Below are 26,250 nucleotides of genomic sequence, written 5' to 3'. Positions count from 1 at the left end.
TTTTTCAAGTCTGTAATCAGCTATAGATGAAACTGATTGAAGCAGCTATTAGCATCTTGGGTGAAATGGATTCTTTTAATAAGAGTAAAAACATCAGTGCACCATTACTGCTAGTCATTTCATTCCTTCTTCTAGAAAGGCTCAGGAAGATAATTGGGAGCATGTTTATATTTACTGTCTTTAATCTGCTTTTTCTTTAGAATTTGGTGCTTTGCGCTGTTGTTGTGCATGGGTGTTAGGGCGTGTGTTGGATTGTGTTAATCTCCTTCTCTGGCAATGTGATGAGACATATGACCTCTTTTATAATCTCCACTTTCTGCCTAAAGGCCTTTTTGGGTGTTTTGCAAGAAGATATTTTGCACTGTTATAGTTGTATTTGTTATTGTTACTCTGTTAATGAAGCCCAGATGATTTGTGAAAGGTCTCAGCCTGTTTAGACTTACACCAAAGTCAGTGGCAGAATCCCCAAGCCAATGAAAATAAATCTGAGTCAGTCACATTTGTAGACTTGTGCACCATCTTATCCATACATCAACACCTTTGAGACTGGCCAAACATGGTAGAGTAATCATGCCAAGAAAGACTCTCCTAAAAGACTCCTTAAGGGGCCACCAGTCAGATCACCATCACTGGGAGCACCAGTGAAACTTGCACAGCATTTCATCGAAATCACACTTGCCTGGTATTTCCCTTTTCTTTGGGTAACACTACATGATGCAATTTGGGAAACACTGCTCTTACCTAAGGTGTTCACCAGCAGAACAAGGATAGGAGCTATCTCCTCTGCAATGCACTGTCTGGTTTCGTAGTTAGTTTCCCAGAAATGGAGAGAAATTGAAAGATCATTGAGCTACCTGTGACCAAGCCAGCTCTGGGCTAAGCTAGCAGGACTGTCAACAGTGCAAAATTAGCTTGTGCCAAGCCAACCATTAATTCTGAGTTTAGTTGATAGCATCCACCTCATGCACCATGTGATGGCTTAGGTGTTACCCACCCCCCACTCTTATGAAATCACCCAGACTAGATTCAGCTGAGATGGAAATTAGAATGAAACTTTATATTTACATCTTAGCACAATACACAATCAGGTATTTACAGTATATGCAGTTATAGACAGAAATATACAAGGTAAAAGGTAATACAGAAACACAACTCCCCTCCCAGAAACCTGAGTCCCCAGGAGGGGCTCTCAACCACCCTTCCACTGCCTCTCCACCCCTCTATCTTATCCCCAGACTCTGCCTTACATGCAAAGTGAGTTTAGAAGATTGGCCAGGGGGCTCAGAAAGCAGACAGATTAGTTACACAGACAGCAGGTTAGGGAGAGAAGGGCAGGCAGCCAGAGCCAGAGAGCAAGTCTGTTATCTATATTTGTTTTCTTGTTTTTATACATCTCAGCAAGCCTATGAGTGAAGTAGCCATCCCCACTGCTTCCTTTGCACAGCCTATAATCTAATTCTTCTCGACAAAATATTCCAGCTAGCTTCAAACTAGCACACACCAGCATGGCTTACTGGGTCAGATGCAGCTATACTGCTGTCAGGACTACAGAACTATCAGGCCTTTTAGAGACAGAATGGACTGCTCCTCTCTAGGTGCCAGTGAGTGATACAGACCTGCACAGTCCTTTGGAACCATACCCACACACACTGCTGCTACACAAAATCAACAGCCTGAGCCTTCCAAGACTGCTAGCCCAGCACTGAAATTCTGCACAGAAAACTTATTCTTCTTTGTCCTGCATCTGCAGTATCACAGTATCACAATATCATCAGGGTTGGAAGAGACCTCACAGATCATCAAGTCCAACCCTTTACCACAGAGCTCAAGGCTAGACCATGGCACCAAGTGCCACGTCCAACCTTGCCTTGAACAGCCCCAGGGACGGCGACTCCACCACCTCCCCAGGCAGCCCATTCCAGTGTCCAATGACTCTCTCAGTGAAGAACTTTCTCCTCACCTCCAGCCTAAATCTCCCCTGGCGCAGCCTGAGGCTGTGTCCTCTTGTTCTGGTGCTGGCCACCTGAGAGAAGAGAGCAACCTCCCCCTGGCCACAACCACCCTTCAGGTAGTTGTAGACAGCAATAAGATCACCCCTGAGCCTCCTCTTCTCCAGGCTAAACAATCCCAGCTCCCTCAGCCTCTCCTCGTAGGGCTTGTGCTCGAGTGTTTAAGTCTATCTATTTTTGTATTGAATTTACCATTGTAATTGTCTAGAGGATGAGTCAAATTAACCTGAGGAAAATGTGTGAAAGCCCAGTAAAAACTAGCTGTATTTACTTTTTTTCCCCTAACAATAATATTCCCTTCCAGAATGACACAGGTGGTCAGCGCAGTCTCGTGAACAAGTGGACAACGTTCTTGAAAGCAAGACTTGTGTGCTCAGTAATGGATGAAGATGGAACAGAAACATACTTTGATGAGTTAGGTATGTCAAAAAAAAAAAAAAAAAACCAAACAAAAAAAACCACCCTTAAAAGTTTCATCTAAATATTGTATCCTGTGCATATTTAATTATTGATATTCATTAAAGTCTGTAGTCAAGACAGTGAAATGTTAGCTCTGTAAAAATTCATAACAAAATTCCTCTTGCACAGGAAGTTTAAAAAAAGGAAGTAAATTCTTCACAATCCCTCTAGGTAATGAATCCTGGCTATATAAAGGAATTACTTAATTAAAGAATTAATATTTGGAAGGGAATACGTAAGTGGACACAGAGCTGTTGGAGTGAGTCCAGAGAAGGGCCACAAGGGCTGGAATACCTCTACTGTGAGGATAGGCTGAGGGAGTTGGGCTTGTTCAGCCATGGTCTAGTTGACTGGCTAGGGCTGGGTGCTAGGTTGGACTGGATGATCTTGGAGGTCTCTTCCAACCTGCTTGATTCTATGATTCTAAGACTCCAGGGGAACCTTAGAGCTGTCTTGCAATACCTGAGGGGATCCTGCAGGAGGGCTGGAGAGGAACTTCTTGTAATGTTAATAAATTCAAATAGAAAATCAAGTTGTTATTAGTATTAAAGTGTTTTGTTTGTTTGTTTTCTTTCTTACAGAGGATGTGTTTCTTTTAGAGACAGATAACCCCAGAACAATGCTTGTGTATGGAGTTTTTACAACGTCAAGGTAAATGGAGATTTGACAAAACCTTACCTTTCTGAACTGCCTAGGAAACTAAAAGTGATGGTTTGGGTCAAGGCTGTTCTCTGCATTTTGATATGTTTGCTGTGAGCATCGTTTGCAATCAGGAGTAACAGTCTTAGTGTCATTGCTGTTGATATCCACGTTAGAGCCGTGCTGCTCTCTCACATGTTGTCAGCCAGCACTGGGAAAACATTTCTGCACAGGGCCACTCGTTACCACTTAGAACAGAAAAACTAAATGACTTCAATGTAGTGAACACATGTGGCATCTGAGAGAGCTTAACACCTCCTGAAGGACATCCAGCACCCTGAAGGATCAAACTGGGAATTCTTACATGGATTCATACAAGTCATTTCCATTCTTTCAGCAGGCAGATGATCGCACAGATGGCAAATAAACGATGTCAGCTTCAGTTGGCTATGAAAGACAAGCTGGCATTTGGTCACCTCTTTGCAGCCCTAAGCTCCCTGTTATCAATCAGTAGCATTCATTTACTGTCTAGTTTAGAAAGCATTCAGTGAGCTCCCAAGGGCAGTGGAAGTACGAGATATGTCTTACTATGCTGAAACAAAGATAGATCTGACAAGTGGACCAACAAATTCTGCCACAGAATTATAGAATGCTTTGGGTTCCAGTGTTCCAACACCCTCACAGTAAAGAACTTGTTCCTACATGCAGTCTAAATATGCTCTTCTGTAATTTCAAACCATAGCTCCTCATCCTATAGTGCAGGCCTTTGGAAACAGTCCCTTTGCAGCCTTCTTGTAGGCCCCCTTCAGATACTAGAAGGCTGCCATTAGGTCTCACCAGAGCCTTCTCCAGGCTGAAGAACCCCAGCTCCCTCAGCCTATCCTCATAGCAGAGGTGTTCCAACCCCCTGATCATTTTCATGGTGCTCCTCTGGACCCTCTCCCTCAGCTCCATGTCCTTCATCTTTTGAGGGCTCCAGAAATGGATACGGTAATCCAGATGAGGCTACCAGCACTTTTTTCTCCTGTTCTCACCACACAATGGTAGTATAAAGAGTAGAAATAGCTACCATCTATGGATCCCTGCTGTGCTGTCCTGTATTATTTAACTGTTCTTACTTTCAAAGAGGGCTTCTGCTTTTTAAAAAAAGTCTTTTCTGTTATTTGATCAACTTAGCAAGTTATTTAACTTACTAGTAATAATCATAGAATCAACCCGGTTGGAAGAGACTTCCAAGATCATCCAGGCCAACCTAGCACCCAGCCCTGTCCAGTCAGCTAGACCATGGCACTAAGTGCCTCATCCAGGCTTTTCTTGAACATCTCCAGGGACAGTGACTCCACCACCTTCCTGGGCAGCCAATTCCAATGGCAAATCACTCTCTCTGGCAAGAACTTCCTCCTAACATCCAGCCTATACTTATAATAATAATTCCTTTAACAGCAGTTTCTAGTGAAAAATAAAATCCTTGCATATTTTTTTTCTTGATACACTTTTCTGGGATTTTTTTTTTTCATGTGGATCCAGGGATCTGCTTTCTCAAATTGTGGATCAGCCAGGAAAACATGATTTTATTATAAGTAATTGGAGAAAAAAAATATTCCCATAACTTGTAAACATCTGACACTGCCTGGTTTTTTATGATTCCTTCTACACAAACAGAAAATGCTGAGCTTTAGCACTAAAACCATACTTGTGATTAGGTTGTGGATGCAACACGCCTAAACTGGAAACTCTTCTACCTAATTCTCTTGGTATTCCTCCAGTGGAAATGGGGTTTGAATCACAAGACCATATAAGGTGACAACAAAGAGAAAACCACTTTTTTCCTGGCTCTCAAGATGGTTTATCTCTCTTTAAGCTTTTACACTTATGTTTTTCTGTTTTCGCAAAGCACAGGATCTATGCTTACTTTCTCCTCATTCAGCTATATATTGAGTGTGTCACCTAGTTAAATACAGCAAATAAGGATTTTTGCTCCTTAACAGTTCCTTTATCTTCACCTCTGTAGACCTCCATAACAGTAGCAAGAGACAAACATCTCATCAGACAACTAGTTGTATTTTTATCTAAACTATACTGAGAGAAACTAAGTAATATTGAAACTAAATATTTCAGTGGCATAATTTGCTGTGAATCTAACGTAAAACATCTGGAAAGACTAAATATATTTCTCTAAAGCCTATTAATACCTACTAAAATTTCCACCAATACCATAAACCATCAAAAAGATTCCCCCTAGTAGACCATATATAGCTGAGAGAAATGTGGATTACACTTTTGTTTGTTAGACACTATGCATAATGTTTTCAGGCTCTCTTTCTATAGTATATTTCTTCTTCTTCAATTGAAAACAGATAGCTACTTGGGTTATCTTCATCCTACAGCTAACATCAGGTAGATTTGAGACTGTCTGGATTTTCCACTTTGTTAAGATTAGCATCTCAAATCTTACATGCAATGAGAGAAAAATGAGGGGGGAAAAAAAGAGGTAATTCGCTGCAGTCAGCCCTAGCATCATTCTGAAAACTATTCCCCTAGCAACCTTTGTCATCACAGGGTGATGGAGGCCATTCAGGGCTTGTGCTGTTTAAAAACACCTGAGACTATTGCTGAACCCACAGCAATGGAGAGAACATGCCCTTCTCAGAGGTGACCACCAGTTCTCCTCAGAAACTCTCAAACTTCAGCCTCCTTGAAGAGTTTTTTTCTAAGACCACTTTTGTGGGTGGACTTGAGGACTGTATTCCTTTCCAGCCACAATCATTTTGCTTAGAAAAGCTGGCAACTGATAGTTATGTTCTAACCAACTGTAATTGCACTGGATGTTTTCATTAATGTTTTAGCCATGTATTTGAGGAGGCTTATGGAGGTCCTGTGGTTAAAATACTGGTAGGGACTTATGGAAAGCTTGGCAGTACAAAGTTTATAAAACCATTGCCTCACTGAAGTTAGCAGTATTTTTGCCACTGATTTAATGGGGACCAGATTTTATTTCTTTTTTATTCAGCATTAGGAAATTTTCTTACTCAACCAATAAGATCTTTTTGCCCTCTTTTTCTCAGTTCACTCTTCAAAAAGGCATTAAGTCTTAAGGACTAATGGGCTATGGTGGAAAGCTAGATTAGCTGATTTTAAATGTGTTAAATCCATGCTAGGGAAGTTTTGAAATACACTTTTCTACAGGTCTCCTTTATCACTGGATCATGTAAAGTAATGAGAAAACTATACAAAATTTGCTAGACTGCAGTACTAACTTTTCCCTACTCTATTCCAGCTCCATATTTAAAGGCTCGGCTGTGTGTGTGTATCACCTGTCTGACATCCAGACTGTGTTCAATGGGCCTTTTGCTCACAAGGAGGGCCCAAACCACCAGCTGATTCCATATCAGGGCAGAATTCCATACCCACGACCTGGCACTGTAAGTACAAAGATGTTTATACAGGCTTGCCAGTTACTTGTCTTTGTTTAATGCATAAATATTATTTATACTTAGAAAGGACTGTATGTGACTGTGGCACTTAGTTGCAGTCAGAACAATTTTATTCTGCTATAACAGGCTGAGGGAGCTGGGATCGTTCAGCCTGGAGAAGAGAAGACACCAGAGGGACCTTAGAAATGCCTTCTAGTATCTAAAGGGATCCTACAGAAAGGAACCTACAGGAGGGACTTTTCCTAAGGATGTCAAGCAATAGAATCATAAAATCAACCAGGCTGAAAGAGACCTCCAAGATCATCCAGTCCAACCTATCACCCAGCCCTATCCAATCAACTAGACCATGGCACTAAGTGCCTCATCCAGTCTTTTCTTGAACACCTGCAGGGACAGTGCCTCCACAACCTCCCTGGGCAGCCCAAGCTGAGGGAGAGTAGATTTAGACTGGATCTTAGAAGAAGTTCTGCAGTATGAGGGTGCTGAGACTCTAGAATGAGTTGCCAAGGGAGGTTGTGGATGTCTTCCTGCTAGGGGGTGTTCAAGGCCAGGTTGGATGAGGCTTTGAGCCTAGTTGAGATTGGAGTAGATTATGTTTATGGTCCTTTCCAATTTAAGCCATTCTGTGATTCTATGATTTACTTCTCAGCTTGTCATACAAACCACGTAGTATCTCAAAATCCAGAAAGAACTAGAAGTCATGCAAAATACTAATCACTCTTTCTGCTTGTGATGGTTTGGGAGTTACCCACTCCCCCTGCTCTTATGAAATCACCCAGAATGGACTCAGCCGGCTGGAGGTTAAGGAACGAAGCTTAATATTTACAGCTTAGCACAATATACAAGCAGATATTTGCAGTATTTACAGCTATATATGGAAATAGACAAGTTAAAGGTAATACAGAAACACAATACCCCCCCTAGAAATCAGAGGCCTTAGCAGGGGCTCCCAACCACCCTTCTGCCTTTTTTCCACCCCTCTATCTTATTCTAGAGTTTGCCTTATGTGCAAGGCAAATTTGGAGGATTGACAAGGGGGGTTAGAAGCAGAAGGATTAGTTACACAGAAGCAGCCCAGGAAGAAACACAGACTCCAACATACAGAGACACGCACAGTGTCTTATCTATGTTTGTGTACATCTCAGCAAGCCTATGAGTGAAGCAGACATCACCATTGTTTCCTTTTCACAGCTTATAATCTATCTTTTCTCATGAAAATATTGCAATTAGCCTCAAACTAGCACACTGCTGAAGCAGTGGTAAGAATCATTTCATTAGGTGACACTCATCTTGTTTATGTGTACAGTTACATCCTGCATGTAGGTTTGCTGCAAAAGATAGTGAAATAAATAAGCATACAAAGAGAGCAACTTTTGTTGGCTCTTATGGAGTCTTCTTAAAATCTCTTATGCACCAGAATTAAATAAGTATGTTCAGAATCATAAATCATCTCTTTTCCATTTATCACAGGAACTGAAATTTTGTCTTCATTTTGCAAGTCACTGCAATGACCTTTAAACATTTTGTTCACGTCAGTGTTTGTGCCGTAGATCTTGTTCTTTCTCTTTTTTTTTCTCTCTCATACATTAATCATAGTATCATCATAGTATCATAGAATCAACCAGGTTGGAAGAGACCTCCAAGATCATCCAGTCCAACCTAGCACCCAGCCCTACCCAATCAACCAGACCATGGCACTAAGTGCCTCATCCAGCCTTTTCTTGAAGACCCCCAGGGATGGTGCCTCCACCACCTCCCTGGGCAGCCCATTCCAATGGGAAATCACTCTCTCTGTGAAGAACTTCTTCCTAACATCCAGCCTATATCTACCCCAGCACAACTTGAGACTGTGTCCCCTTGTTCTATTGCTGGTTGCCTGGGAGAAGATGCCACCCCCCACCTGGCTACAATGCCCCTTCAGGTAGTTGTAGACAGTAATAAGATCACCCCTGAGCCTCCTCTTCTCCAGGCTAAACAACCCCAGCTCCCTCAGCCTCTCCTCATAGGATTTGTGCTCCAGGCCCCTCACCAGCTTTGTTGCCCTTCTCTGGACATGTTCCAGCACCTCAACATCTCACTTGAATTGAGGGGCCCAGAACTGGACACAGTAGTCAAGGTGTGGTCTGACCAGTGCTGAGTACAGGGGAAGAATAACCTCCCTTGTCCTACTGGCCACACTGTTCCTGATGCAGGCCAGGATGCCATTGGCTCTCTTGGCCAATGCTCAGATACATGGAGCAGCTCTCCCTGGTCACACAATTCTTCATGACATTTTAGTGTAGTTACTAATGGCTATAAAATTTAGAACTTTTATGTCCCTAAGCACCCAGAATTAACTAATCAATACCTGCCATTCCACTAAGGTCTGATGCTAGTATTACTCTTTGTATGCAAGTAGTTAATACAGTCCTAATCTCATGAGCTCACTGAGACTTTAAGGTTAAAATTTAACAATAAAACGAAAATAAATAGCCCATTTAAACAGGCAGTTTCATGCTCCTGTGATTAGTCACATTTCAGAGTTTCTTGCTGCCTCAGAGTATTTAATTGTATGTGTTTCCTCAGCCACTGCTGTGTTATTCCTGGTTGGCCTCGTGGAGCGTTATGAGGTATTCCAGAGGGGCCTAAAGTAATTGGGCAGCAGAACAGAAAGTTAAAAAAAGAGATTTTGGTTTAACCTGGCAATGGAAATGGCCTACATTTTCTAGAGGTGCCACTGAGCTCTGAATTTAAAGATAAATTCTTAGATCATAGCTCAGACAGTGATCACTTTTAAGGTGATCATTGCTGGTTTTCTGATTGCTAACTTTTCTGTGCTTCCTCCCAATTAATCCACAAGACAATAACCTAAAGGTGTGTTTTGTAAGCTGGGACTTGTTTGGCTGGACTAGATTTCCTAAACAGATATTCATGCTAAATCTCTGGGCAGTTCATTATGCCACAGTAGAGTGGGTAAACAATATACTGAAGGTTGGTATAGCTTCAGTAGGATTAAATAAAGCAATGTGTTCATTTGTCCATAATCAACTCTGCAGTGTTTGGCTGCCCTTCATTAATAACAATGGGCCCTTATTTCTCCACAAGTAATACTCTCTTATGAAAAAGAAATAAAGGAAAAATAACCTAGGAAATTGGCAGTTTCCTACTATATTCAGAGATATTTGAGGATAGATTCCATTTCTTAGAACTTGCAGAAAGAGCTTTTGTACCTACAGAGGAATATGTTGTAATCAAAGCAACTCTGTTTCTCTCTACAGTCTAGTTGCATGGTCATCAACATGCATGTGAACATAAGTACTGTGTGGCCAAAAACTTAAATGAGGTGTGCAGGCTACACATTCAGTCTCTCCAGGAAAAGCTGAGCTTACAGGATTCTTCAGTAACATCTTTTCCTTGTCATTGCTTTATGTGGGAGATTGCAAAAGATTTAATTGATTAAAGATGTTTGTTAAGGCTTTGTTCAGAACGGCAACATTGTGCGTGCTTTTTGGTCATTCTGGGGTGAGCCATATTTGTGCAAGAAGTCACAGACAAAGGTCTTATGATCTCCAAGTCAAGAAAGAAAGAGTAGACAGTCCCAGAGAAAATCTTCTTTTAACTGAGCTATGCAGGACAGAAAGTTTGATTCGAATGGCTCATGAAACAGAGTGGAACTGGAATCTGGCAAATGACTACCAAGTAAAAGAGTCTTGCTAATAGCCCACAGATACATGAACACAGATCTTTTATAAAGAGTTTATTGCTAGTCTTAGCAGAGAGCTCCATACATTTCCTGGAAGAGTGTGGATGGAAGTGCCACAGAGAGGAGTAGAGCAAACAAGAGAGTAAGAACTCAATTTTACGAGCAATCTTAGAGGGCTAGCACGTAGTGTCACTTCTAATGACAGCCAAACCAAAACCCTCAGAATAAAGTAACAATCCAAAAGAATAAATTCTCAGGTGAGAAAAACCCATATCAAAGCTCAATTCCAGTTCTTCCTGAAGGTAACTGATGCCACAGAAATTTAATTTAAAGAAGTCCTACCAGAGTTGTTCTACTTTCTATAAATAATTAAATCCTAATTGAGCCATAAGATGATTCTAAAACCTGGATGAGGCTGCAGTCCCCTCTCTACTTGATTCCTGGTATGGCCTGATGAATTCTTTATTAGGTGAACAAGATGGAACAGCTTTTAGCAGGAGGGGTAGAATGGGTAGTTCTGGCAGGTGGTTAGAGGAATCCCCTGGGAGATGAAGACCCAGATTCTAAAATTTGCTCACATCAGGTAGGTTGGACACATGACTCATAATGTCCCCAGCAAGCTTCCTCTGCTGTCAGAGTATGACACATCTGATGTAATTTTAGCCAGCTAAAAGCAGGGCATCTACTCTGAATTACAGACTATGGGGGAAGCCTAGATGGCTAAGAAAAACACCTGACTTTGAGACAGCAGAAGTCAGGTGAGGTAAATCTCTCCCTAAGCTCTTAGCTATTTTTGTCTGTGGTTTTGATCAGAAATTCCAAGCCAGACGTAAGAACAGTCCTCGTCAAAATAAACACATTACCATGAAAGGCTTCATAGTGAACAATTCAACATTTTCCAAATGGAAAAATGTGTTGAAATATTTGTGAATAGCTCAAATACTCCTAAGAGAGTTTTCACAGCTCAGAAATTTGATAAGGAGGAAAGTAAAAACTCAGGATCAGCAACAAGAAGTGAGATTAATGTAGCTAAAAACTACCTTATAAAATAAGATAGAATCATAGAATCAACCAGATTAGAAGAAACCTCCAAGATCATCCAGTCCAACCTAGCACCCAGCCCTATCCAGTCAACTAGACCATGGCACTAAGTGCCTCATCCAGGCTTTTCCTGAACACCTCCAGGGATGGTGACTCCACCACCTCCCTGGGCAGCCCATTCCAATGCCAATCACTCTCTCTGGCAAGAACTTCCTCCTAACATCCAGCCTATACTTCCCCTGGCACAACTTGAGACTGTGTCCCCTTGTTCTATTGCTGGTTGTCTGGGAGAAGAGACCAACCTCACCTGGCTACAACCTCCCTTCAGGTAGTTGTAGACAGCAATGAGGTCACCCCTGAGCTTCCTCTTCTCCAGGCTAAACTACCCCAGCTCCCTCAGCCTCTCCTCATAGGGTTTGTGTCCCAGGCCCTTCACCAGCCTTGTTGCCCTTCTCTGGACACATTCCAGCACCTCAACATCTCTCTTGAATTGAGGGGTTCAGACCTGGACACAGGACTCAAGGTGTGGCCTGACCAGTGCTGAGTACAGGGGAAGAATAACCTCCTGTCTTCCATTAGTTTCACTCTTAGTACAACTAGATTTTTCTAGGATCACTTTTATTCCTCCAAGAGTTCCAGAATGCCTAAGGGCTGACTATTTGGATAATTCTTCATTACATTTAAAGAAGCATCCAGAGTATTCATGGACCTCTGCTATTTCTCAGGCATAGAGGAAAAATATACACAAGGTCCTGTGAATAGGCAGTCTGTTAAGATGGAACTGAATTGTCATGGGACCCCCTCACCAACCACACACTATTGCCTTTTCAAATGAAGATGAGTGATGGGTCCTTTCACCATCCCATAATCAGTGTAATGACTAGACACAGATTGACAAAATTACAGTTATTTATCAGATTTTACTTCTTACGTTTGCTCTAATTCTAGAATCAACCAGCTGCAAAGGTTTCATGTCTTCCCTTGCTTGAATAGATTTAATTTCCTTTAATTCTTTAGGCTTTTGGGGTTTTTTTTGGGTAGCCAATTTGGAAGCATAAAGAAAGTGGAAATAGGTCCATAAGTATGGATCTTTGCCACCAAGCAGGGTTTCAAAAGTGAAAAAATCTGTTTGTGCTTGCTTTACCGGAATCAATGAGAGTTCAAAGCATAGCTGTTCAAGCACTTAATTCCCCTTACTGGAACATAATATCTTTTAGTCAGAGTCTGAAGTGCTCTTTTGGGAACTTACTTTGTCAACTCTCTGTCAATATTTGTAAATGACTTGGAGATGAAAACTCTCTGAAAGATGATAAATATTGCTAAGCATTGCTGTGTATATTTCTTGCAGTGTCCGGGAGGAGCCTTCACACCTAATATGCGGACAACCAAAGAGTTTCCAGATGATGTTGTGACCTTCATCAGGAATCACCCTTTGATGTTTAATCCCATTTATCCAATACACAAGAGGCCATTAATCATCCGGATAGGAGCTGACTATAAGTATACAAAGATCGCAGTGGATCGAGTGAATGCTGCTGATGGGAGATACCACGTCTTGTTTCTTGGGACAGGTGAGAAGAAACTAACAGCAGTTGTTTTCCTCCATTGTCTTATAGCTTGCAATCAACTCCTATTTGTGCAACTTACACCTTCTAGAAATGTTTCTTTAGATGTATTTGCAATGTACAAAAATGTCTACTGAAATCCGTAGAATCATAGAATCAACCAGGTTGGAAGAGACCTCCAAGATCATCCAGTCCAACCCAGCACCCAGCCCTAGCCAGTCAACTAGACCATGGCACTAAGTGCCTCATCCAGTCTTCTCTGCATTTTTATGTTGACTAGCCATATTAATGATGTGCAGAAGACACAATGCATTGATATGAATCTTGAGACAGAAATCAACACCAATGTGTATTGTATTTCATACAACCATAGAATCACAGAATGGCTTAGATTGGAAGGGACCTTAGAGATCATCTACTGCAATCTCCCTGCCATAGGACCTCAGAGATCATCTTCTCCAACCTCTCCACCACGGGCAGAGACATAGGCTCTCAACTAGACTTGGCTGATCAAATCCTTTTACAATCTGGCCTTGAACACTCCCAGGGAGGAGGCATCCACAACCTCCCTGGACAACCTATTCCAGAATCTCACCACCCTCATACTGAAGAACTTCTTCCTGAGATCCAGTCTAAATCTACTCTGCCTCAGCTTCAAACCATTCCCTCTTGTCCTATTGCTAGACACCCTTAGGAAAAGTTCCTCTTCAGCCTTCCTGTAGGATCCTCTCAGGTATTGGAGGGCACGTCTGAGACTCTTTCCAGAGTCTTCTCTTCTCTATGCCAAACCACCCCAACTCTCTCAGCCTATCTTCATAGCAGAAGTGTTCTAGCTCTTGGATCATTTTTGTGACCCTCCTCTGGACTTGCTCCAGCAGCTCTGTGTCCTTCTTATGATGGAGACACCAGAGCTGGATTCAGTATTTGAGATGGGGTGACATAAATTACAATATTTCTCTTGATCAGAGCTTGCAACATGATTCCACATGTCAATTTGATGTTGTGTAACATCAGCAAAAAATACCAAAATCTGACTTTGTATTATATTGTATACTTTTAACTTAGTTATTTAATATAAGCTGTGTAAGCTACTTCTGAAGCAAAACACAACCTGATCAGGATTTTTCTAAGACAAGAAATAACACCCCACTGGGAAAAAAAAAAAATATTTATATATATATATACATACACACATACTTAACAGAGAAAAAGAAGCAAATGGTTGGAATCCCAGCAGTAGTGGAAACAGAGAATTTTATCCAAGTATTCTAAAATAATTTCTGTCTAATATAACTTTTTTTTTTGCTTTAGTTACACCAACTTAGAATGGAGTGAATAGGTCAAGAGATTCTCACACTGATCGGTTTTGGTTTGTTAAGATATTCACACAGGAAACACACTCCTCTGGTAAAAGTAGACAAGTAGAGAGTATCTCTGGCTAGACCAAAGGATCCATTCACATCTGATATTCCCACAGACTTAACAGGGCGTTACAGGTTGATAAGCACAAAGGCTAAGCTTTTTTTTCTACAGATGGTTTCAAGTAGAACAAAGGGAAAGAGCTCTAGGAGAACAAATATGTCTCTGAACATCAGAAAATAATTACAGAAATTGTTTGCATTGCTTTTATGGTTCACCTATTATTGGGGTCCTGGTTGTTTTCAGCTTGTAGAATAACCGTGTCTGCCAGTAAACTCACATAGGACTAGAAATAACTATCCTGTTATAATAGATTTAGGAAGCTCCTGCTAAAAAGTCTCTCAGGAATTTCAGGCTTCTATAGGGGCAGGATTAAAAGGAACTCTCTTTGCTCTTCTTAGAAAACCATCAACAGAGTGCCCTTGTGTGGTCAGCAGGAGCAGGGAGGTCATTCTGCCCCTGTACTCTGCACTGGTTAGACCACACCTTGAGTACTGTGTTCAGTTCTGGGCCCCCCAGTTTAGGAGGGACATTGAGATGCTTGAGCGTGTCCAGAGAAGGGCGACGAGGCTGGGGAGAGGCCTTGAGCACAGCCCTATGAGGAGAGGCTGAGGGAGCTGGGATTGGTTAGCCTGGAGAAGAGGAGGCTCAGGGGTGACCTTATTGCTGTCTACAACTACCTGAGGGGTGGTTGTGGCCAGGAGGAGGTTGCTCTCTTCTCTCAGGTGGCCAGCGCCAGAACGAGAGGACACAGCCTCAGGCTGCACCAGGGGAGATTTAGGCTCGAGGTGAGGAGAAAGTTCTTCACTGAGAGAGTCATTGGACACTGGAATGGGCTGCCTGGGGAGGTGGTGGAGTCACCATCCCTGGGGCTGTTCAAGGCAAGGTTGGACGTGGCACTTGGTGCCATGGTCTAGCCTTGAGCTCTGTGGTAAAGGGTTGGACTTGATGATCTGTGAGGTCTCTTCCAACCCTGATGATACTGTGATACTGTGATACATTCTGTACTGTGTTAATAGAAGTGTTTCCAGTAAGCTGCTTGCTGGAAGGGTTAAGGGACAGTTGAGTAATCAGGGCATCCATAAGTCTGTGGGTCCTGATGGCATGCACTCGTGGGCGTTGAGGCAGCTGGCACAGGTCATTGCCAGACCACTCTCCACCTTCTTCAGTAAGTCATGGGAGACAGGAGAGGTGCCTGGGGACTGGAGGAGAGCAAACATCACTCTAATCTTCAAAAAGGGTAAGGAGGAGGACCCAGGTAACTATAGACCTGTCAGCCTCACCTTCATCCCCAGAACAGTAATGGAGAAATTTGTCCTCGGTCCTGTCCTTAAGCATATCAAGGACAGTGGGGTCATTAGGAGCAGTTAACATGGTCTTACCAAGGGGAAGTCATGTTTGACCAACCTGATAGCCTTTTATGAGGACATAACCAGGTGGATTGATGATGGTAGAGCAGCAGATGTGGTTTATCTTGATTCAGTAAGTCATTTGACACTGCATCCCTCTGGCCAAATTGAGGCAGTGTAGAGGATGATCAGGTAGTGAGGTGGATTGGAAACTGGTTGAAGGAAAGAAGCCAGAGAGTTGTGGTCAATGGGATGGAGTCTAGTTGGAGGCCTGTGACTAGTGGGGTCCCACAAGGGTCAGTACAGGGACCAGTTCTATTAAATATATTCATCAATGACCTGTATGAGGGCACGGAGTGCACTGTCAGCAAGTTTGCTGATGACACCAAACTCAATGGAGTGGCTGCCACACCAGAAGGCTGTGCTGCCACTCAACAAGACTTGAACAGGCTGGAGGGTTGGGCAGGGAGAAACTTAATGCAATTCGACAAAGGCAAATGTAGAGTCCTGATACCTAGGAAAGAACATCCTTAGGTATCAGTATAGGCTGGGGACTGGCCTCTTGGAAGGCAGCGAAGGATTTGAAGGTCCCAGCTGATGGGAGGTTGACCATGAGCCAGCAATATGCTCTTGTGGCCAGGAGGGCCAATGCCATTCTGGGGTGTATTAGAAGGGATGTGGCTAGTAGGTCAAGAGAGGTTCTCCTGTCCCTCTACTCTGCCCTGGTAAGATGGCGTCTGAAGTACTGTGTCCAGTTCTGAGCCCCCCAGTTCAAGAGGGACATAGAACTGCTTGACAGAGTCCATCGCAGAGCCTCAAAGATAATTAAGGGAATGGAACATCTCTTACAAGGAGAGCCTGAGGGAGCTGGGGCTCTTTAGCTTGGAGAAAAGGAGACTGAGAGGTAACCTCATCAACGTTTATAACATGTAACGGGTGAGTGTCAGGAAGTCGGATCCAGGCTCTTCTCAGTGATGCCCGATGACAGGACAAGGAACAATGGATGGAAGCTGATGCATAGGAAGTTTCATGTAAACACAAGGAGGATTTTTTTCACTGTGAGGGTGACAGAACACTGGAACAGGCTGCCCAGGGAGGTAGTGGAGTCTCCCTCCCTGGAGATATTCAAAACCTGACTGGATATGTTCCTGTGTGATCTGGTATAGGTGATCCTGCTCTGAGTGGGGGGGGCTGAACCAGATGATCTTTTGAGGTCCCTTCCAGCCCCTGACATTCTGTGATTCTGTGATTCTCCTGTCTTCAGCTCCTGCCTGGAGAACCATGTCCAGTTGTTTGCTCCCCAGTACCAAGAAAACATTGACCTAATGGAACAGGATCAGTTGAGAGATTGCATCACATAACGTATGAGAGGAGTCTGAGAGAATAGAGTTTATTCAGAGAAACCTGAAACCTTGTTGCAGTTGATAACTACCTAATGGGAGGGTACAACTACCTAATAGGAAAAAAACAGATCTGAGCTCTTATCAAAGTGCTTGGAATCAGAGTGAGAAGGATTGGGCAATGCAGGACATTGCTATTAGGTATAAAGGAAAAGATTTTGACCATCAGTGTGACCAAACATGGGAAAAAGGGCCAGAGAGGTTGTGAATTCTCCATCCTCAAAGGCTCAAAGGATTCAAAATCCAACCCAGCACAGCCCTGAGCAAGCTGGTTTCATTAGCCCAGTGGAGGACTGGACCAGATGACTTCCAGAGGACTCTTCCAGCCCACAGACTTTTGTGGTTCAATGAAAGTAAATAAGAAAACAGGAACACTTCATCCATGGTCTTCTGTCAGACCTGGTCACCACCTACTGTACAGGGAATGCTTAGTATACTTTAAAGCACAGTCAAGGCAGAAGCAGCTCTGAAATTCTGATAAATATTGTGATTTTTAAATACAATAATGAATACAATTACATTGATAATTTAATCAGGTTTTCATCTGAGTATTTTTGTTTTCTTGGTGGGTAGTTGATAAATGGGTTTTAAGGTTTCTTGAAGATCTCTTATATCCTATTTGCAGAGTCATTGTAAACTCCCAAATTAAACTGATTAGGAGAGGACTTTCTTTTTTGAGATGGGGTTTTTAACTCCTCTCCTCCCTAGCATATAATCACATTTTCTTTTTAGTTTAATTAATGCACCTAGACTTTATGACTCTGGGAACTTTTAGGGTTATTTTCCTCCTTTCCTACAGAAGCAAAGAATAGAATCTTTGTACACTACTGTGAAATCAGCAGAAGTGTTAATAGGTATTGCTCCTACTACTGTTGTGCAACTCTGCAAGAGCTTTTAGTAAAAGATAAAGTTAATTGGAGGAAAATTCTACTAAAGGTTAGTGGAAGAGAGAAAGACATGAAACTTTCCAACAAAGGTAGGATTGTTAAAGGATCAGTGATAGCTGACACTGGAAATGTATTGAAAGTTTGAAATGTGCATGAAATACCAATATTGATACTTAGCATTTTAGTAAGTCTGAAAGAGATAAATGTGGGTAGTTCCATTTTATACTTTGATTAGGTTGTGACTTTTTAAGTGATCAGTGTGGCCTCACACATACACCTGCAATTCATTAAAAACATTAACCTATCTCAGCTTGTTCTCAGGGTTTGTTTATCCTCTTCTGTGTATCAGCAGAGGGTCCATTATGAATCAAATATGTACACTGCAGCTTTTGATGCATTGTATTAATTGCTCTCTGGTTAGCTGGAGGAGAGGCACTACTCTCCTTGAGCAGGGCACAGGGCATGAACAGCTTCCAAGGTTTCCCTCAGAATAAATTGGTGCAATGTAAGCTACTGCATTTCCTGGCCCTTTTAACTAAAAGTGATCAGGTTTCAGTCACTGAGAGGAGAAGCTTGTTTTCTTTATCCTCTGCTTTCTGTGAGACTCAGGAAGGTTTGATAGAGATATTAACTGTCAGAAGGAATGCAGGGGGGATTTGCTGTGGTGTCAGTTCATCCCAGCAAATGCAAAAACCACATTGTATAGGAGAATTTCACGTGATAATTTCCTCAGGAGCCTGGAGCCCCGCAGCCAGAGACAATGTGACTTGTCACCTGGTGACAATTACAGTCAGGTCAGATGATGAGTTACTGCTGCTGAACTGAGATGTTGCCAGCCGTGTCTGTCACTGTCAGTGACCTGTCTCATGCTTGAGATTGAAGTGTTTTATGTCTTGCCAGATGAAGAGCACACAAAATGTTTAGCTTTTCTTCTCTTCCTTCTCTACAGTTTCAGTAATAAATCAGTTGCTGAATGCAAGTGAAGAATAACAGAAGTAGAAAGCTCCAAGAACCCCAGTGGTTTTAATCTTGTAGCCGTGGCATGGGAGAGTATAGGCAGCAGTGTAATTTTTTCACATCAGTGTGAACTAAAAGTAGTGTTTCCTTTGCACCCCCAGGCAGAAGTGCTGATCTCACAGGGACTGGCCTATGCTCAGAGTTATTATGTTGGTTTTCTTCTCCATTCACCTACATAGATAGAATTAGTCCAGAAGACAGACATTGTGCTTGCAGCAACCCACCCGCTGTTGAAATGATAATGATCTCATGTTTTCGCTCTGCTTTGGAACATGAAGAATGCCAAAGTACTTAAAAAACTTGATAATTTTAAGTCTATCTTTCACCCCTCCTACAAAATGACCAGATCTAGAGTGAAGAGCAAGTCTTCAACAGTAGAGAGCAGTGCTACAAGAGAGCTGTGTACCTTGTCTTCCAAAACAGAAACTCAAGGGATATTCTACATGGATAGAATGGAATCATTCATTTGCATAACTGATAAAGGCAGTGCTGATCATACTATTTCCCTGTGCAGTGAGTAATAACCTATTTGGCCCAGGTTAGATTTTGGCTTTGATTATCCTGTCTCTGTGATTGCCAAGACTCAATCCAGAAGTGTTTGAGTCACCCTAAATTCTACTGTAATTAATTTACTCATCACAGTTATAGCTAAAGAACCCAAGCTTTCAATATTTGCTATTTGTCCTTTGGTAAATTGTTTTCCATCTGGGTTTTAAGAACAGCAGTAAAACAGTATGATAACATTTTACTGAGATTAATATTTATTTTTTAAGCATGCCACCTATGGTTTATATACAAAAGCCTTTGATCAAATTACACACAGATTGCACAACAAAAGATCCTGCATTTTATTGCTGGTGTTAGGAAAACATTAAATGTCTGGGTCAGACTTGGCTATGTTAAACAGCCATGGGCACCAATAGATTTTTTTTCAGCTATCAACATAAGGTATGCTTTTGAGGAAAGAGATCTAAGTTACTGCCCTGTAAAAGCCCTCCAGGCTTCAATGTGCCTTATTCAGATGATTAATGTGGGCCTCATATATCAGATGTAGCATGAGGTTGCTTGATACTTATTATTATCTTCTCTGATGCAACAACTGCTTCCGAAGTCCTGATGCAGGAAATGTGTTCAGAGCACAAGTTTGCAATACTCATTTTCAGGGTGTTAGATGATGGCTGCCTTTTTGGAAAAGTAGCCCTTGCTGACTACAGCAACCTCCCGTAATGCAATAGCCAAAATCACATTGTGGGCTACAGATTCTAACAGAGAAATACAATCTGGTCAGAAGAGCAAGCCTGCCTCCCATAGATTTGCTGACTGTAGCTTGATGACTCTGAGCTAGGGGTGGTAATGTTGCACAAGTGGTAGACAGAGTTTCCTTATTCCTCTAGTCGTTGTGCCTGAGACATTTAAAACCTTTCATTGACCAACTCATCCAAAGACTTTTCACAGCTTTTTAAGAAGATATGTAAGCCTAGAGAGTGTTCCTCCACTTGTTTCATTTCCCCTCTGTTCAGTTACTGTTCAAACAAGCTCACAGTGTGTCCTAATTTTTTTTTGACAGAGCTGGAGCAATGTGAAAGTTTTGCCCCCCAAGTGTGAGCTCCTTAGAAATATGTATCTATCTTTTTATTCCTTGATGCAGCTTGAATTTTGCAGGTTCACAGCAATATTATAAGCTGGGAAAAAAATATATGCATTTAAGAAATCAACAAACTAAAGCACAGAGATGTTAGGTGGCTGTGCTGGGAGCTCTGACTGATAACAGACAACTAAGGACAGCAAACAACATGGGGACCTGGCTATCAGCCCTGACTGCTAACCTGCCACCATCTCAACATTTTTCTCAAACAGAGATTTTAAGCATTCTGCAAACTCTTGCTTTTGTTTTTATTTGCAATGTTATTTGTTCAACCAAAAATAGGTTATTTGTTGGGACCAAAATATAATGAAACTGTCATTAGACTGAAACACACAACATGGAGAAGAGTTTTCAGAGGTTCTCCAGCAGTGCCAGACAATGTCAGTGAAGCAGGGTCTGATGCAGTCATTATTTTATGATATGGAAAAGTCAGGGGATTTATTTGCTGTCCAGCTTGTGCCCAGGGGTAGGTAAGTCCTGACTCTGAGACTCACTGTCTTGGCAAGGGAAGTGTTCACTTACAGGTGGGGAAAGAAAAGATAGTCAAAATTTAGAGAGCAAGGCTTAAACTCAGAACTGCAGATTCAGACAAACATCTGTGTATTTTTCCTTGCTGCTCATTAAACTTCACCTTTTCTATTGCCTGTGGTCAGCCAGACCAGCAAGTAGTGTGATCAGGCATCGTTCAGTATTAATACCAGCTCAGAATCATGCCCTATGTTTCCAGGAGTAATTATTTTCTTATTCTTATCCATATTCTTTTTCTTACTCTTAACTTTAGTCTTATTATAACTCTTATTCATTCTTACTCATATTCTTTCATATTCATTTTATTGGACAGCCTTTCTCCTCCATTTATTTCCCATTCTGCATATTCTCTACACCATTTTTTAGACTACAAGATGTAGTACTTTCCTCCCTTGCTCTTCCCTGTTTCTTAGTCCTCTGACACATGATCCCAGCAACATTGTCTTCCACGTTAAAGCTGGGAGATGCGCAGTTGCTCAAGCAAGTTTGAAACAGGAAAACACTGTGAGTCACTCTTGTCCTTGTGCCATCAGCTTGAGGGAGATCCTTTCTTGTTTGTCTGCTTGCCCCTGACTCACAGACTGCTGGGCTGATGTGACGCTGCAAACAGCTCCTGGTGAAAAGTCAGGGAAGTGGTAAGCATAAATCTGCCACTTCAGTTCATGCATTCTAGTGGTGGATTGATACTCTGGAGACATATTATCTTCTTTTTCTTAAAGACTATGTGAAATCATAACAATTCAGAACTGTTTTTGAGTGGATTGCTGGAAGTAACAAGTAAAGAGCAAAGGAAACCATCCTGTTCACTTTTATGATCTTTACAGATTTCATATGTTGAGCCAAACATGAAATATCTTGACTTGTTTGGTGATCTCTTATGCCTGGCTTACAATGCAAAAGATTATCTGTTGTGAAATACAGCAGAAAACAGCTGCATCCTTTTTCAGCTTTCCTTCTTATCCAAGAGTTTGGTTTGTTGCCTTGCCATTAAAGGAGATAAATAAATAAGATTCTCAGCAACACTCAGATGAACCATAAGGTCTCTGGTATGACATGTCTAAGAGACTTCATTTGTCAGCTATTATATTTACAGTAGAGAAATCAGAACATCAATGAAAGGAATGAGAAGTGGGTTTGGGCACAAATATTAGGGTTTTGGTTATTAAGGACAAGATATTAAGGACAAGATGACTGTGGGTGTAGTCTACCTGGACTAGAGCAAAGCCTTTGACAGTGTCTGCCACAACAAGCTCCTGGCAAAGCTGGCAGCTCATGGCTTGGACAGATTCACTCTTATATGGGTCAAGAACTGGCTGGAGAGTCAGGACCAGAGAGTGGTGATGAATGGTGCCACATCCAGTTGGCAGCCAGTCATCAGTGGTGTTCCCCAAGGATCAGTGCTGGGCCCAGACCTGTTCAGTATCCTTATTGATGATCTGGACCAGGGGGTTGAGTCCAGCATCAGTAAGTTTGCAGATGACACCAAGCTAGGAGCAGGTGTTGATCTGTTGGAAGGTAGGAGAGCCCTGCAGAGGGACCTTGTCAGGCTGGATGGATGGGCAGAGGCCAATGGGATGAGATTTAACAAAGCCAAATGCAAGATCCTACACTTTGGCCACAATAACCCCAAGCAGCATTACAGACAGAGTGGCTGGAGAGCAGCCAGGCAGAAAGGGACCTGGGGGTACTGATAGATAGTAGCTGAACATGAGCCAGCAGTGTGCCCAGGTGGCCAGAAGAGCCAATGGCATCCTGGCCTGTATCAGGAACAGTGTGGCCAGTAGGACAAGGGAGGTTATTCTGCCCCTGTATTCAGCACTGGTCAGGCCACACCTTGAGTATTGTGTCCAGTTCTGGGCTACTCAATTCAAGAGAGATGTTGAGGTGCTGGAACATGTCCAAAGAAGGGCAACAAAGCTGGTGAGGGGCCTGGGACACAAACCCTATGAGGAGAGGCTGAGGCAGCTGGGGTTGTTTAGCCTGGAGAAGAGGAGGCTCAGGGGTGACCTCATTGCTGTCCACAACTACCTGAAGGGACATTGTAGCCAGGTGGGGGTTGGTCTCTTCTCCCAGGCAGCCAGCAATAGAACAAGGGGACACAGTCTCAAGTTGCACCAGGGGAAGTATAGGCTGGATGTTAGGAGGAAGTTCTTGCCAGAGAGAGTGATTGGCATTGGAATGGGCTGCCCAGGGAGGTGGTGGAGTCACTGTCCCTGGAGGTGTTCCAGAAAAGCCTGGATGAGGCACTTAGTGCCATGGTCTAGTTGAGTGGATAGGGCTGGGTGCTAGGTTGGACTGGATGATCTTGGAGGTCTTTTCCAGTCTGGTTGATTCTGTGACAATTCTGTTACTCTGCAACAGTAGAAAAACTATTTTTGAAAGTAGTAGAGAGCTATAGCCTGTAAGCCATGCATTGTTGGAAGTCTGTATATATATATATATATACACACATATATATAATGTACAGACTATTAGAATCCCTTGCTTTAAGTTATTGTATGTAATGAAGAGCTTTATATTACCTACTTTGCTTAACATAAGTATTTATTTTGTATGTTGTGTTGTTTTCTTTAAAACAATGGAATATTCCTTTCTGCAAGGATCTGCCCTTCATGGTACATTACTGAGTGGTAAAATATTAAGTCAAAGGGAATGAATACCAAGGTAAACAGCCCTTAACTCTATGTGTTTTGCTGGGGTGTGACAAAAATGTAGATAGGAACCTACTTTTCAAAGAGAAAAGGTTATTAGGACACAAGGACTTGGCGTCAGGCATTATCAGTATTTTCTGTGCCAGTGTCCAGGATAAAATCTCCCCTCCGGTTCTGGTTTCAGTTTAGGGCAATGTTTGAGGGCTGAAGAGAATTTAGGAATTTTAAATGTGTGGCATGTGCTAATGGATCATTGAAATAAACCGGTTCTTCAGAAGCTCAGCAGCCTCACATTCCTTTGTAGGCAAGGTCACTGTCAGTGTGTTTAGTGCCCTCTTTGGCAGGGTTACAAGTAGTTGACACTTGGCAGGTAAATGAAGAACCTGCAAAAAGCTGCAACTCCTTCCTGCACAGTATCTTATATGGTGGAGTTTAATATGAAAAAGAGGACATTGGTCAAAGAAGGAAAGGGGCATAGGTAGACGGAACTTAATGTGTGTTTTGGGGAGGGGATTATACCTTTACTAAGAGCTGAAATACATATGCACATGCACATGTTTATGCTTATGCTTCCCAGCTCCAACAAGAAATGCATCTGCAGGAGTTTAAAGCTTCAGCTGGGTCCTGGCAGTTTGTAAATCTCTCTCAGGTTCTCACAGCTTTGCTAAAACTGGCACCCAGTCTAGACCACATCTGTGCTATCACAAGGTTTAGTTTCAGTAAAGTTTCTTCGGAAGGAACTGGTTTATTCTGCTATTATATAATAAGAATAAATGTTCTCCAAAGACAATTCTCATGAAAAATTTATGCCTAACATGCCCTGAACATGCATAGTTGATAGCTACACATTTTTATGTCTTCTCAGGTTTCAATTTCTCTCTTCCTTTTTTAGTTTTTTTTTCCCCCCCTAAGTGATAAAATACTCCAATGTGCTCTCTGTGTGTGGTCAGATCATTACACATCAATATTCTGGCCTCACTTTTAAAAATAAAATATAGTGTTATATGCCAACTTCCACCAGGGAAATAGGATGTAAATTATTCCCTGAGACCAACTTGCCCTGCAGCTCCAGCTATGGAATTTAGCCACTGACCTCAAACACGGAGGCAAAATTGCCCTTTTTCAGTGTACATTGCCTACATCGTGAATTGCCAAACAGGAAGCTGAGATTTCCTTTTCTCTGTCACAAATTAATAAAAATTCATGTGGATGCTTATCTGTGTTGTGTGGCCAAGAGAGCCAATGGCATCCTGGCCTGCATCAGGAACAGTGTGGCCAGTAGGACAAGGGAGGTTATTCTTCCCCTGTACTCAGCACTGGTCAGGCCACACCTTGACTACTGTGTCTAGTTCTGGGCCCCTCAATTCAAGAGAGATGTTGAGGTGCTGGAACATGTCCAAAGAAGGGCAACAAAGCTGGTGAGGGGCCTGGGACACAAACCCTATGAGGAGAGGCTGAGGGAGCTGGGGTTGTTTAGCCTGGAGGAGGCTCAGGGCAGACCTCATTGCTGTCTACAACTACCTGAAGGGACATTGTAGCCAGGTGGGGGTTGGTCTCTTCTGCCAGGCAACCAGCAATAGAACAAGGGGACACAGTCTCAAGTTGTGCTGGGGGAGGTATAGGCTGGATGTTGGGAGGAAGTGATTGGCATTGGAATGGGCTGCCCAGGGAGGTGTTGGAGTCACCGTCCCTGGAGGTGTTGAAGAATAGATTGGCTGAGGCATTTAGTGCCATGGTCTAGTTGAGTGGATAGGGCTGGGTGCTAGGTTGGACTGGATGATCTTGGAGGTCTCTTCCAACCGGGTTGATTCTATGATACCACCTGTTTGTACAGCAACTTGTACAGAAAATACTGCTCTTGATTAATCCTTTTGGGCTAGAATGGTAACAGTAATGGTAGCAATTCAAATCCTACCAGGACTTTTTCATGTTCATATATAAGAATAATGCCACATATAGCATTCCAATATAAGGAATCATCTCATGGGTTTTTTTCTGACCCCTAATCCCTAGAAATTACTGAACATTTGTATTTTTTATATAATAGTTTCTTTTCGTAATTTATTATGATTCATCTGTTTTTTCCTTTCTGTCTCTCACACAGTCTCACTTTTTCTCATCTTTTCCAGATCAAGGAACAGTACAAAAGGTTGTCGTTTTGCCCACCAACTTCTCTGCAAGTGGAGAGCTCATTTTAGAAGAGATGGAAGTTTTCCAGGTTTGGCTTGCTCCTACTTTTTTCTTTCTTTTTTTTTTTCCCAGCGTATATGTTCACACAAACACTTTGTTCTAAGAGACTTTGACAAGGGCAACTGTGACTTGATAAAAGATCCAGTAAATGTGCATGCTGTCAGCTTGATACCCACCCAAAGAGGAAAATAAAATATCCACTGTTATGAAGGCTGTAAGTAGCTTAAGTCCTTTTTTTTCACCTGTATTTAAGTTACTTATTTATTCATTACATTGTACTGGCTGGAGGATTTTGATCATTACATTTTTATGAGGTCATGTTATAGTGGCTGTCA

At 42.2% G+C, this 26,250-nt stretch overlaps 1 protein-coding gene across 3 annotated transcripts in view; it reads left to right on the top strand.

Annotated features, from left to right (window-relative positions):
• Window positions 1-26,250, top strand: part of SEMA3C (semaphorin 3C) — a 146,691-nt gene that overhangs the window by 102,341 nt on the left and 18,100 nt on the right. For all 3 annotated transcript variants that reach the window (XM_064142563.1, XM_064142564.1, XM_064142565.1), the window contains 5 exons: window positions 2,314-2,428; window positions 3,050-3,119; window positions 6,385-6,529; window positions 12,613-12,835; window positions 25,855-25,943. In XM_064142563.1, coding sequence (XP_063998633.1) covers window positions 2,314-2,428; window positions 3,050-3,119; window positions 6,385-6,529; window positions 12,613-12,835; window positions 25,855-25,943 — 642 coding nt within the window. The remainder of the gene's footprint in view (window positions 1-2,313; window positions 2,429-3,049; window positions 3,120-6,384; window positions 6,530-12,612; window positions 12,836-25,854; window positions 25,944-26,250) is intronic.

The sequence above is a fragment of the Pogoniulus pusillus genome, chromosome 4 (assembly GCF_015220805.1).
Source record: "Pogoniulus pusillus isolate bPogPus1 chromosome 4, bPogPus1.pri, whole genome shotgun sequence".
Lineage (NCBI taxonomy): Eukaryota > Metazoa > Chordata > Aves > Piciformes > Lybiidae > Pogoniulus > Pogoniulus pusillus.
Note: the sequence above shows the minus strand (reverse complement) of the source record. Positions and strands in the feature narration are given on the sequence as shown.